Source organism: Leiobunum rupestre, chromosome 2, assembly GCF_980474605.1.
Source record: "Leiobunum rupestre chromosome 2, qqLeiRupe1.1.hap1, whole genome shotgun sequence".
Taxonomy (NCBI): domain Eukaryota; kingdom Metazoa; phylum Arthropoda; class Arachnida; order Opiliones; family Sclerosomatidae; genus Leiobunum; species Leiobunum rupestre.
The window spans coordinates 85184869-85199369 of record NC_143385.1 but is presented as its reverse complement, the minus strand read 5'-3'; the positions used below and the strand labels follow the sequence as shown (position 1 = coordinate 85199369).

Sequence of the window (14501 nt, the reverse complement as noted above, 5' to 3'; positions counted from 1 at the left end):
CCTCGATCTCGTGGCATGCAGGGCTTGCCACCACCCTCCTACGCATTGTAACCCGGCCCCCTGAATTAAGGGCTTTAAAAGTCGCTTGATGACTTAGGCCTAAGGTGGTGCCTTGGGTATTAGCCTAGCTGATTATTATTATTATTATTATTATTATTAAAGTTGAGCTACTGAGCTCAAATTAGACAAATCAGAGGGGTGGACATTGGGAACCAAACATGTACGGGGTTTGCAATCCAGTGGATCGTTCCCGAATTTGAATAGATTTTTCATAAATTCATTGATTTGTGGGTTATAGAAAAATTCAGTAGTATAATTTTTAATAAATGCACGATTCCCAATATTTGGTTGCCGTCGAAAACTAGCGTTTGGTTTTGAAGCCAGAAGCGTAAGGGAATTTTATGATACGCAATTACGCATATTACAGGGTTGTAATGGAATAAATAAAAGCTTTAAAAGGTTAATATGGGCATTTTATGATAGTTTTGCTCCAGGGTGACGCAGATCTATTACAACTTCCAAATTTAGGCATTTTTCTCTTCATTTGACAATAGCAGACGCTAGATCGTAGACCATATGATACCTCGAGCGTGGTGTCCAAGCTTCACCGAGATTGGTTTCAGACGTTATAGTTTTCTTTTGGATTTTTGAATTTTCTCTTGAATTTTATGCATTTTAATGGAATTTGTAGATTTTTCATTACGACGTGAAGTAGCTCTTTTTTCAATAGATGTCGCTAGCGTCGAATTAAAAAAGGCGGTACTTAAAGGTCCCCCTCGCGTTGATTGGATCGTTTGTAAAGTGGTCAATTTCATAAATTACAACAATTATAAACAATATTTTTAAACGGGATATATAATTTAGGTTTAAGTCCACTAAATAAGAGTATAACTTGTCTAACTATAATACTCTACAATGGCTCTCTGACGACGTTATCATTTGACTATTTTTAATTTTAGCTTCCTTAGCCATAAATAGATGGCACCACGCTCTTCAGTAAAGTCGCTTTTTTTTTCTCGAAGAATCGGATAGATTCATGGCCATCTCTATTAACAGAGGCATTTTTATAATACAGGTGGTAATGATAGAGCCGCCACTTCCTTTAAAAAAATGAACGGATTTGCATTTTGGATTTATATGAGGTTTTTATCGATAATTTGTGTACTTTGTAATAGTTTCGTGGATTTCTGAATATTTTCGGCTTATTTTGAGGATTTATTAAAAATCCTGTATTCTTAAAAAATACAAAATCATTGCCGGATTGTTTCGTGAAATTTCCATTTTTCGGCGATTGAATGGAATTTTTCAGAATTTGCGACTCCTCGAACAAATCAATGAACAGTGTAACGACCATTTATGGCGTTCTTTATAATTTAGTGTAAATAAAAATCAAACAGTAAATATAAGCCTATATAGAGAGAAACGGAAAAAGGAATAGCAAGGACCGTATAGGGGGCCAAGTGGGTAGTCCTCGAGCGTCTTAACGTCGCCAGCTGACCCCCTGTGTTTAAAGCTAGAGTAGAGGATTTCTAATCCGTTGTAAAGGAATGCGAAGATTTCTATTGTATTTTAAACGCGTATTTTAGGCGACTATGCCTGGTATGTGTGAAAGTGGTGTACTACCCAAGTTTCCAATCATGGAAAATCCCCGGACTCGGTAAAGCCCGATTGGCGTCAGTGGCGCCAGTAAAAAGAAACGGGGTTGACGAATGACTTGAGATCGAGGAAGGAAGACAATTCTGATCTGGTAACCGCGAGCGATACAACACTCGGAACGGTGCCTGAGCTCGAAACTCAGATATACCCGTAAGGGCTAAACTAATGTTTCTCCGCGAGTGTTTAAAACAAAGTGACTACGTCTAATGTGAAAGGTGTGTCTTCGCGAAAAGAAGCGTCACGACAAGTGTTCCCGACGCCCGAGACTGCCTCACTAGTCTCCTGGTGGAATCGACTCCCTACGATGACCGTCGGTGTAAATCCAACTGTGGACTCGTTCCAAAAAGGCAACTCTCCGATAAGTATTAAACTTTCATTAATGCGTTAATCCGTGATTGTACCGCGCACTAAAAGCTAGACCTCAAATATGTTATAAAACCAGTAAGGGGGTTACGTAACGAGATCTGTTCGTCATTTCTCAAGTTAGTACTTGTATAACGTCAAATTCCCTAAGGAATACGTAAACGTAAAAATCTAGTTAAATTAGTGTAGCGAACAAAAAGGGTTAACCCGTCCATTTTTCATATGAATAATAATTGGCCAATTTTAACAGTAACATTAATTGTATTTGGAATATTCCATCGCGTTCTTTATTTTGTTTTGATTTAAGTTAGCTAGTTTAAAAGTCAGTACTTTGTAGGGAATTATTAGTGTATTTGTAGTACTTAAGTATCTTAGGTAAATTCTGTTTAATTATCAGTTAATAATAAATTGAGTGTGTTGATTTGTAATAGAACTCCTCTGCTTACTAATTGTATTCCCTAAGTAACCTACTAAAGTTAAATTAACTGCAAAATGCTACTATTATAGACTAAGTTGGTCGCTCGAGGATAGTTATAACTAAGGCAACCAAAAGATAGTCGCAACAGCCAGACTTCATAAATTTAAATTTTCTTATTTATTCTTTGCTGCCATCTATACCGTTAAGTCTGCGTTAAAAAATCATACAAACATTGTGAGCGCTCATTTTTGAAAATCGTCTCGAAAAGAGCGACAAAGAGTATTTGAGCCAGTTCTGGATGATCGCCCAATAGTTCGCTCAGTCAGGGATAGTCTGTTCCCGGAATTCGCTCAAAGCGCCGTGTGAAGAAAGTTTAATTTATTATAATTTTGGACTGCTCGCGTATACATGTAGGGCACTCCGAATGTTTATTAAACTACTTCCTCACTCGGCGCGATCTCGCTCAGCCCGCCGTCAGCACTTTCTATTGAACGAACTATCGTGCCGCTAGAGGACGCACTGTTAAAATTGAGCAGGCTAGCACGTCGATAAGCCGATTTCGCTCACCAAAAACGCCTCCTCACAAACGAGGAACATTTTAGCTTATTATTCGAAAGATGACACTCAGAACCTATCAGATGTTTTTAAAATGTTAGGTTTAACCTTTTCCATTGAGACAAAACAACAATTTGAAAAAATTTAAATTCACGAAATGTGTACTCACCTTTCTTATTATTAAATTGAAATTCTAGAAACTAAACTCATTTAAAGTAGGGATGGACCGATATATCCGTAACCGATACAACGGCCCATTTTTCTAATATCGGTATCGGTCAAAAGTATTTTCAGGAAAACATTTAAAATAAGAAAATTATCGATTAACTATTGATAATATTTTATTTGATTTGCCGCACCACGTACGCCAGACTTCAGACCCTTTTACACACAATCCTAAGGATTTGTGTGTATTAGTCTCACGTACAGTGTAGCCGATGCCGATGCCGATGCCGCCGTGTCGCGCATACCTCTTCAACGGTTAGGGCTAGAAGAGCTACATGCATCGCCATTGATAGCCTTTCATAAAGTTTTGAAATCGAAGCCCAAGAAGTTGGGCATTTGCCCAATTTACCGGTTTCGGTAGTTTGGCTTTGTGTGGTTGATATTTTGTTAAAAATTAAGTCCGGTAACGTTAAAAAAAATATTATTGGATAGGTTAGGATTCATTTGAACTACAACTTCGGTTATAGCAGTAAATATTAAATTTAAGTATAGTTTTCGGGGTTATTTACGGGACCCCAATGTTCGTGGTTTTATATTTCCGCCTGAAAATCGACATAACGTTCCTTAATTTAAGTCCGATTTTCATGAAAGCTATATTTTTGAATAGCTGTGGTTTACATATATCCTAGAATTGCAATTTCGTTGCTTAATTTTAATTCTTAGTAAGGTTTTTGGACAGCGTATAAGTACCCCCATCAACTTCCAACATTGGAAATACGTGTTGTTATAGAGATTTTACGCGAATTTATCTCTGGCATTTTTCAAGGCCGTTCTAATATGACCCAAAGTAACAAATAAGTGTGACACTTATCGGAGTAATACGCGATGCTTACAACGTGTGACCTGAAGTAACAAATAAGTGTGCCACTTACCGGAGGCCGTTCTAATATGACCAAAAGTAACAAATAAGTGTGACACTTTTATTTCCGCCTGAAAGTCGGCATAACGTTAATTAAATTAAATTCCGATTTTCATGATAGTTATATTTTTGAATAGCTGTGGTTTACATATAAACAAGAGTTGCAAATACGTTCCTTAATTCTAATTCTAAGTAAGGTTTTTTGGGCAGCGTATACGGAGCCCCGCAATTTCCAACATTGTAAATCCGCGTGTTTATAGAGGTCTACGCGCCCGTTTCCCTCTGGCGTTTTTCCAAGGCCGTTCAGAGTGCGCCGCACTTTCAATGACCAGAAGTAACAATTAAGTATGACACTGATCGACCTAGTCTTCGGCGTATGACCATGTTGTCAGAATTTATAGCCCGCTGTACCGGTAAAATCAAGAAACCACACCAGCGGAGGCCTATCATCAGAATGCCCTACGCCAGCGTCCACAAGCCCGGACAGGTGACAAAACCAGCATGGGTAGCAGAACCCCACCACTGATGGTCGCACCCTCGACGCAAGCCGCTCAACCCAGCAGAAGGTGCAACAATGGGACGACCAGTCCGCCACTTCGCACACAGCAGTGGGATAGAGAACGGATGCTCTAGCAACTCCGGCCGACACCCCACCTACAAAGGGAGGGAGCCAAGCCCTTTGGAGAGAGCTCCTAAAGGGGAACGGCGGGCACACTGCAGCCCGCATAACCCGGCACAGCTGGCACCGGAGATCCCGGTGTGATCCAAAAGACCGGGAGATGGGTCCGCCGCGCCCTCATACGGAGGCCCGCAGCCCCACAGCAGGCAACCCAATCCGCCGAGGCGGCCAGTTTGCCCGGCCCCTCTCCATTAGCCTTGGCCGAAGCCCAGTATCCAGCCCACACCTGACCGAAGTCGGAGGTTGGAGATAGGACCCTTTGGACGCGGCGTATGACCAGAAGTAATAAGTGTGATCAGAAGTAACAAATAAGTATGAAACTGATCGAACTAGTCTTTGCCTAAGGTGGTGCCTTGGGTATTAGCCTAGCTGATTATTATTATTATTATTATTATTAACCAGAAGAAATAAGCGTGACACTCAACGGCTGACTAGTAGTAACAAATAGATGTGATCAGAAGTAAAAAATAAGAGTGACACTGATCGAAGGAATCTTCGATGCTTTCAAAGTATGACTAGAAATAACAAATAAGTGTAAATATGTATATATGTGTGACCGTGGATATATTTTGGTTGTGATACCGTTGCAGGTTGCTGTGAATAGCTCAAAAAAACTTAACACATTAGAAGGATTGTGTGTATTCTGACCGTCGTACGTCTTGTTTAGACTGGGGATTACGAGTTTAAACAAATACTAAACAACGAAATTGGATTTGTGAAAATCTGTATCACGTAAAATGAAAAGAAACATTTGGATATGCTCTTGCAAACATTTTTTCATGAAAAATTAGAACTGAATTAGTGCACTGAACCGTCTTTTACAATGAATTGATCATATACGCTACAGTTATGATAGACAACTTTGTTAATATCGGCTGATATATCGTTTGAAATTACCGCCGATATACTGGCCACGAATAGCCGATTTCGGCTGTACCCATATCGGTGCCTCCCTACTTTAAAGAAGCTAAAAAACTAAATTAAATATGTTATAACGCAACAGTTTGCACTTTAAGTGTCTTGACTCTTGAAATCTTGTCGTTGCTTAAGCAGTAGGGTGCAAATACGAGAGAACCTAGTCGCCATAATGGTCAAACAGAATGCCGGAAATCGAAGCAATTTCTAGCGCACTTTATAATAACATTCTGCCTATCGACTAACAAAAATTAAAGTCAGGAATTTCATATTTTATCTAATTTATTAAGAAAGGATCATAATTGAATAAAATATCTTTTGAAATCATGATTTGACAGTACGGCACTTGGATTTATATTATCGGAAGTATCGTTCTTGAAGGCCACATTGATTAGAGACTTGACTAAAACTACACTCTTTATTTCGGGGTAATAATTATCAAAAGGTTCCAAAATCTATCGAAAAATTCTCACTTTTTATTACGTTCAGTCTTTCTTGATCTGGAAACGTTTAATAAAATATCTATGTTTATAGGCCTATTAACTTTAAAATTGGTCGACTAAAGTACGTCATCAAGGATCGCCGTGGTACATGCCGTCGATCAAGAAGTCCATTCGGTGGTAATGTCTCCTCAACCAGGAATCGTGGACTCGTTTGGCTACGATACCAATCACCAAGAAGACTACCATCAGCCCGATTACCAGTCCAATTACTAAATGCATGTTGCCGTTGGTTTTGAACGAGTCTACCACGTCGGTCTCCTGGTCCAGCATTTCGTTTTGGGAAGGGTTAAATACTTCCACGACGGAGCCACTGGCGTCAAAATGTTCCTCGATTTTAGTCGTAAGGCCATAGGGTACGGGATTAAGGCTTCCAGTTGTTTCTGGGACAACTGGTTCGGTGTGGAACTCGATCAACCGAGATCCGATAGGCTCACCGCGTGATTCCACTTCCGTTCCGCTGGCGCTCGGCTTTGGAAGCGAGGTGGTCGTCGGTAATGTCTCTGTCGAACTTAAAGCGCTCTCCGGGATCGCGGAAGGTAAGTTCTTAAGGATGGGAAAATCGCCTTCGGTGGAATTGCTAGCAAAATCAACGTTCGACGAATAGTTGCTCTGGTCAGTTCGTGACGCGCTGACATTCTCCAGATCCTTGTTGTATTCTTCGACGTAAAATTGCATTTTATCGGCGACTTTGTTCTCTTTGGTGAGATTGACGGGCGTGTCTTGTCCCTCCAGAAACGGGGAAGACGCGCTGGCGTTGAAAGACGAAGGGTCGGGGTCCGGAGGAGCGGCCGAGACTCCTTTGCGAGGCACGATGGTGGTGTGGTCGTGCTTCAGCGGGGCGTCTTCCGGCGGGGACTCATCCGGCAAAGCGCCCTTCCGCGCTTTCGACCTGGTCCCGTCTCCGTGGGCGCTCTCCAGTTCGTGTCTCGGCGGCGTCGTGGTGTCATCCAAATAGCTCAAGGATTGGTTTTCGGTGGCGGAAACGGACACTAAGTACAACTCCGAATCGTTATCACGCTTGAACCTGCAATGCTCGATCGGCGAACATTGGTAATGGTAGCAAGTTCCTTTGTTAGCTTTCTCCGTGTAAACCGCCAAGTCGCAGGAACCTGTAATGACGGGAAATTTAGACAATTACCAAAAACAAAAACCCCAATACTATCTTCATTCTATTGATAAGTAAAAAGTGGGATAATTGGTCATTGGGGTCAAAGTAATCGACGGTTTGCAAGGTCATACCTTTACTTGGAATGCTTATCGCGGCAGATTTTCGTCTCGATGTGGCTGACGGTTTTTGGACGTCACTATGTTAACTTAACCAACAACAACATGAGAGGGTAGCGCAGAGGGGATTTTTTTTTATCTCATAGGCGGGGCCAAAGCCGTCAGAGTGATCTTACCATACGCGATACGGCAGGATAAGCATTCCAAGTAGAGGTATGGATTCCTCTCATATGTTATAGCGGTTCCAAGTTGCTGCGTTAAAGGGCTACAAAATCGTATGAAATTTGAGGGTGAGACTATAATGTAATTATGGGTTAAATCGACAGAAACAATTACGCAGCGTTGAAATTGTCAAAAGTCATAGGAGGAACCATTTAATCCCCTTTAACTAACTTCAGGGTTGCCATAGTTTTATCAAAATCAAATTCCCTGACTTTTCCAGGTTTTCCCTGATTTATTTTGTGCGAAGATTTTGAATATTTTTTACCAAATTTTAACGTTTCCGATTTGCAACCGAAATTAAATTCTCTGACATTTCCCTGATTTTCATACCCATATTCAAATACCCTGACATTTCCAGAAAATCCAGGTTTTCCAGGTATTTTGGCAACCCTGACTTACGCTAAAAAAGGCAGTTAACTGGGAAATTTGTAGATATTTTTACCTTTTAAAGAAAAACACGCGACTAAAATTTTAGTAACGCCAATGTTTTTTGGTATTTCATACAATACCGCCTCCCAAAACATGGACCCAAAATACTAACCATTATCTGGTACTTTTTAAATCAAATTAAACGGCATTTACAGAAGCTATAAATTAATTTCATTTGAAATGAAAAAGGGTTTAAACAAAACTAATTAAACCAAAAAAAACTGTAGCTGTTGTCTTTTAGCAACCCAGTTTTAAAGCTACAGTACTTTTACCACGACCTAAAAAGCTTGAATTAGAAACGGTTAATCCCCAAAATTGTGAAGAGGTCAACGGAAAACTACCCGACCTTTATTAAACCGAGTGCATTTTTAGAAGCAATATAAATACTAGCTCTATACAGTTTCACACAAAAAGAATATTTACCGTGCAGCTGAAGACAGCAGTCGTTAGCGCACTGTGTCGTATTTTTAGCCAGGTAGATTCGGGTAAATGACAAATTCGCTTGGTTTTCTTGAGTGGCCGAGGTATCTAATGTCGCTCCCAGAATCCAGGTGTCGCTGCACTCTCTGCCGACGCATAACGACCACAAAGAGACGAAAATCAATATCGTCACGTCAAGGGCCATCTCCTAAAAATACACAACACACACGCTCTTAGAAGAGCTTCATTTCAACACCAATTCCAGGAAAGAAAGTAAACCTTCAACATATTTATGTTCAATAATCAAGCATTCTACGAAAATAACGATTTTGCTTGATTTCGATAGGGTAAAGCATCTTACAAAACTATTTGTATCGGTACTAATGAAACGGGTTTATATTCATTACCAATAAACAATCAAAACTGTATTTATTTAGAGCCCAGAGACGCGTTTATTTACAGCCCAGAGACGCGTTTATACATGTATACAGCCCAGAGACGCGTTTATATACAGCCCAGAGACGCGTTTATATACAGCCCAGAGACGCGTTTATATACAGCCCAGAGACGCGTTTATTTACAGCCCAGAGACGCGTTTATTTACAGCCCAGAGACGCGTTTATTTACAGCCCAGAGACGCGTTTATTTACAGCCCAGAGACGCGTTTATTTACAGCCCAGAGACGCGTTTATTTACAGCCCAGAGACGCGTTTATATACAGCCTAGAGACGCGTTGTCTCAATATTTTCAAATTAAAATTCCCCGACTTTTCCATGTTTCACCTCACCAAATTTTCCTAGACTTTTTAAAGGCAGATATTATATAATACTTCACTTCATATTTTACTTTTACCGGAAGTTAATGAACGTTTCCGCTTCTACTTTAGTAAAGGTTTAAATTAGAAAGGTATTAAAAGTTATTAAAAAATGCCTCGACTTTCTCCGACGTCTTAGGCTTAATTTAAAATTCCGCGACTTTTCCCTGACGTGTGGCAATCCAAATTACCAAATCTCCCCTGACCTTTTAGGCCAATTTAGAACTTCCCCGATTTTGCCTGACTTTTAGATCAATTTTAAAATACCCCGATTTTGCCTGACTTTGTAGATCAATTATAAAATTCCTCGATTTTGCCTGACTTATTAAGGCCAAAATTTTTCTTATATATTTTACTTTTATCAGAAGTTAATAAATTTAGATGGACTTATATTTCAGTAAAAAGGTTATTGCAATGTTGAAAAAATTAGCCAAACCTTCAAGGAAATAAATAATAATCGTAGAATTTGTCATACATCTAGAGTTAAATTACCTTCAAAAAGTGCCAAGATAAAATTGAATTCCCTGACTTTTCCCTGAATTTTTACCAATTCTTAAAATTCCCTGACTTTTTAGGCCCATTTTTAAATTCCCTGACTTTTCCCTGACGTGTGGCAACCCTGTAAATCATGATTATATATTAACTCCAAAAGTACACAAGCGGCATGCCGTGTGATATAAACGTTTCGTGGGCCAATCGCGTCGCGTCTATAGCAATTTTCCCTAAAAATAAAAGATAGTTTTTATCCAGCGCACCTACAATCACGAATTGACGTCACTCTTTTGGGATAAATATCCATTTATTTAACTTTGCAATATATATAAAAGGAAACGTCAACGCTTTCCCGTATACTTAATCTCTCGCAGCTACAAAAAGCTTTCGTTGTTGTAAAAAGATTATTTATGGCCGCTGCGGAGATCAAAATAACAATTGGAGAAATGTTTTTTTTCAGCTAGGCTAATACCCAAGGCACCACCTTAGGCCTAAGTCATCATGCGACTTTTGAAGCCTTTAATTCAGGTGGCCGGGTTACAATGCGTAGGAGGGTGGTGGCAAGCCCTGCATGCCACGCGATCGAGCCAACAGCTCCCTACACTAACTATTACCGTTAACCTAGACAAGTTTTTATGGAAGGGGAAACCGAAGAACTCGGGGGAAAACCCCTTAAATTAGTGGGGAGAGAACTTGCAAACTCAACGCAGAAGGAGTTGTTCCGAGTTTTCACCCAATCGTGCGTCAAGAACGGCCAACAGAGAAACGACCACACCCACTCTTAAAACATTTTCAATGGTGGCCGGAGATTCGCAGTCTCTGAATAAAATATTATCTGGCCACACGCGGAGCCCGCATTTTCAGAAAGACACTTTTGTCAATATTTAACTTTGCCTTCAACCGAAAGTAAACACTGCACTGTTTACCTTATATAGTATATAGGCTTAGTTCCGTTACACGAAACGGTTAACTACGCCTGAGGTGTATCATAAACCCCTTTTATAAAATGGAGGTAGTATCAACTTGGCTCCCACCAAAATCTGAAAAAAATTAGGGGAATATGGGATTTTTCAAGTTAGAAATAGGAACTAAATTTTGAAAAGTAGGAACCAAATTGGGACAATTTTAATAAAAAAATTAGATCTTTATGTAAAATTTAATTCTTACAAAAATGACTTGAAATAGGATATTTCTAAAACGGACTTTGCTCAAAATTATATAGTTCAACCTTGGAAGAATAATTACTGGACTCTAAGTCTAAACCTAAGCAAAATCCCCTGTTCCACAATTCGCCTTACCCGTCAACGCTCCTACCGAGAGAATCGCTAAATATTTCTATCCAAATACAAAACACGTGCGTTCCGTCGTCTGCTCTGCTGTTTTTAATAGAAGTGAGGCTTTGGGAATTTTAATAGGCTTTAGATTAATCAGTAATAATTGTATTGGAATAAAAATGAAAGGGTAATGATTTAATTAATTTAAATAGAAAGTTAGCTTTAATGTTTTGGCATATATAGTTTGTGTGAAGGTTTAAATAGATTAGAAATTTAAAAATGCCTAGACAAAATGGAAATAAAGGTGTAAGCCTTGACGACAGTGACGAGCTAAGAAAGCTAAGCCTAACGTCGTCCGCTAATATTGAGCACGTGTTTACTATTTGGATAGAATCTTTCCAATACTTGACACTAGGGCGCTACAAGCGGCGCTGCCGTAAAAGCACCCAGCGCGCCATTTGGTTTCGGGTCCAGTAATTATTCGACCAAGGTTCAACTTTAAGACAGGGAGGCTCATTAGGAATTTTAACGAATATTTCAATTCAGCTCGTGGCGCCACCTAAGGTAGTAAATTATAGCTATAAACGCGAATCGATACACTTCTGGTTCAATATTATAAGCCGATGGTACTTTTCACCGAATTTACTAAAAATAGAGTGATTTAGGGACGAAATTCCGATTTTAAGGTGGTTTAGGGACCTCGAAAAAAAGTAGGGGCTTTTAGGTATTTTAGGGACCTGGTGGGAGCCCCCAAAGTATGTATCACCAATTATGTTACCCACGAAAATTAATGTTTTTTACGGCATTGACTGCATAAAGAAATAACATATGTATTTTTGTTACGGCGTGTTGAAAACGTACGTTTTAGGGAACCAATGAGATTCAAAATCGATTTGATTTGTTTTGAGGGGGAGCGCAGTGGCGTAGACAAGGGGGGGGTTCCGTGTCCAAACCCCCCCTTGGGTCTAGCTTTGACTGTACTAAATTTCCACCCCTTCTCGACCCCCCTCTTAACATTCACATACTTCAACCCCCCCCCCCCTTGAGGAATTTCTGGCTACGCCACTGGGGGAGTGAAGGGGATTGAGGGCTACGTTAAAAATCGAGGTTATCATTCCAGGTAGAAATAAATGCAGGAAAATGTAGAACTCCTTACAGGGTTAGGAAAAAAACTGGTTAAAAAAACTGGTTAAAAAAACTGGTTTAAAAAAACTGGTTAAAAAAACTGGTTTAAAAAAACTGGTTAAAAAAACTGGTTAAAAAAACTGGTTAAAAAAACTGGTTTAAAAAAACTGGTTAAAAAAACTGGTTAAAAAAACTGGTTTAAAAACAGTGGTTTATATTACTTTTAAACTATTTTTCACTTGTGTTAATTCTTTTTAACTGCACGTACTGTTCTTCATTAACTAAAACTTAATTTCGGTTAACAAATTAAAGTACAAAAATTATATACACAGATTTTTATTTTCTGGGACTAACTATACTTAAAGGGATTAACACTTCTGTGACTCTCTTTAACATCTTTGTTAAAGAATTTAAACAAACACAAGTTTAAATACTTTCTCTGTGCCTAGTCGATTATTATTATTAGCCAATAATCAAGAGCAGTATGGCTTTAAAATGTTTAGTTGTAGATTTTTTCTTGGTTTTGAATATTATTAAATTTAGTTTTGATTATGTACAAATATTTTTGCCAAGAAGAAATTTTAGTTTTAGATTCGTAGTGCATATTTAAGAAAATTTAAAATAATTGGGAATCAATTAGAGTGAATAGTAACAAAGTTCACAAAAACCAAAGGATTTTAAAACCATTTGGTTTAAAGCAGTGTCCCAGCCAACCCTGTTTCCGTACCCTAGATTCTAATTCAAGAGCTTTCCAAAGACGGTTTTCAAACGAAGCGATCACCCACTTTATTATTACTATTTATTATGTACATCTTTCAAAAATTTATTTGCCCGATTTTAAAGTTCCAGGCTTACTTTTTTGGAAACATTTTGAAATTCGTTGACTTTTCCCTAACCTTTTGGAAATATTTTGAAATTCCCTGACTTTTCCAGGTTTTCCAGGTCATGTACGAACCCTGTTTATGTACTTATGGTAGTATATATTTCAGTAAATGCACACCACGGGTCTTTCTACCGAAAGGATATGCGAAATTTAAAATAGTTCTTTGAAAAAACTAATTTTTGTTGAAACTATTTCAGAGAAATGTTGTAGACAAATTTCGCCAAGAACAACCAGAAATTATTCTCTCGTTTTCATGAACATACCACCTAGAGGCGAAATTAATTCCAGGCATAACAAATTGAGTAGGGAGGAATTCGAAACTACTCGAAACTCATCCGCTTCGCTGGTATGCGGGAATCCACGGAGTTCTACGCGCACGCGCCCTTCGCGAATCAAGCGCTTTCATTAGTGAGAACGAAATTAACTTCCGTTATCAAATAGAGACTAAGAACTCCCCACGTTTAATTACTTTTAATGGCCGGAGAATTTCCCGCGTTGTCACCCTAATTTAGGTAGCATTGTTCTTGCAATATTTATTCATTTATTTTAATTGCCATAAACACCAAGAGCCTTGAGTGAAAATATATATTTTAATTATTATGTTGAAAAACTAGTATTAGTTAGATCAGCGGTTTCCAATTTGTTGAACCCCTTCCAGGGATCCCCGGCGACCCTTCCACGGAACCCCCGGCGACCCTTCCACGGAACCCCCGGCGACCCTTCCACGGAACCCCCGGCGACCCTTCCACGGAACCCCCGGCGACCCTCCCACGGAACCCCCGGCGACCCTCCCACGGAACCCCCGGCGACCCTTCCACGGAACCCCCGGCGACCCTTCCACGGAACCCCCGGCGACCCTTCCACGGAACCCCCGGCGACCCTTCCACGGAACCCCCGGCGACCCTTCCACGGAACCCCCGGCGACCCTTCCACGGAACCCCCGGCGACCCTTCCACGGAACCCCCGGTGACCCTTCCACGGAACCCCAGGGCTCCACGGAACAGCTTTTAGGAACCGCTGACTTGTGAGTTAGATATCAGTTGCATTATCTGAACCAAGTTAATTATTACGATTATCCGCCTTGACGCTCTGATTTTATCAGATCATTTGATACGACTTCAAATGCAAAACAGAAGGTTTAACTAATTTTAATTCATCGTGAATCGTCAAATAAAAGGTTAGTACATTTCAGATGCACCTAACAGTTATCAATTTTACATATGAAACGGTTAAAAACTTTCGAAATTTCAGTGGCGTTGCCAGATATCCTTCAAGGGGGGTGAAATTTTCCTACAGCCAAAGCTACACCTAAGGGGAGGTTTCGACACGGAAACCATCAACTTGCCTACGCCACTGCGAAATTTTAATCGCTGTTTAGTGGGTTTTGCTTTCAAACAGAATTAGTAAACACTGAAAGTAGAAGTCAGATAACTGTTCAGATCACT

The 14501-nt window shown here is 39.7% G+C and overlaps 1 protein-coding gene across 1 annotated transcript in view; it reads right to left on the bottom strand.

Moving 5' to 3' along the window:
• Positions 1–5934: 5934 nt before the first annotated feature.
• LOC149959865 (uncharacterized) overlaps positions 5935–14501 on the bottom strand; it is a 33132-nt gene continuing 24565 nt past the window's right edge. Inside the window, exons 2-3 of the mRNA XM_090166568.1 lie at positions 8472–8676; positions 5935–7282 (exon numbers count right to left, since the gene is read on the bottom strand). Coding sequence (XP_090022694.1) covers positions 6243–7282; positions 8472–8673 — 1242 coding nt within the window. The 5' untranslated portion in view covers positions 8674–8676 and the 3' untranslated portion in view covers positions 5935–6242. The remainder of the gene's footprint in view (positions 7283–8471; positions 8677–14501) is intronic.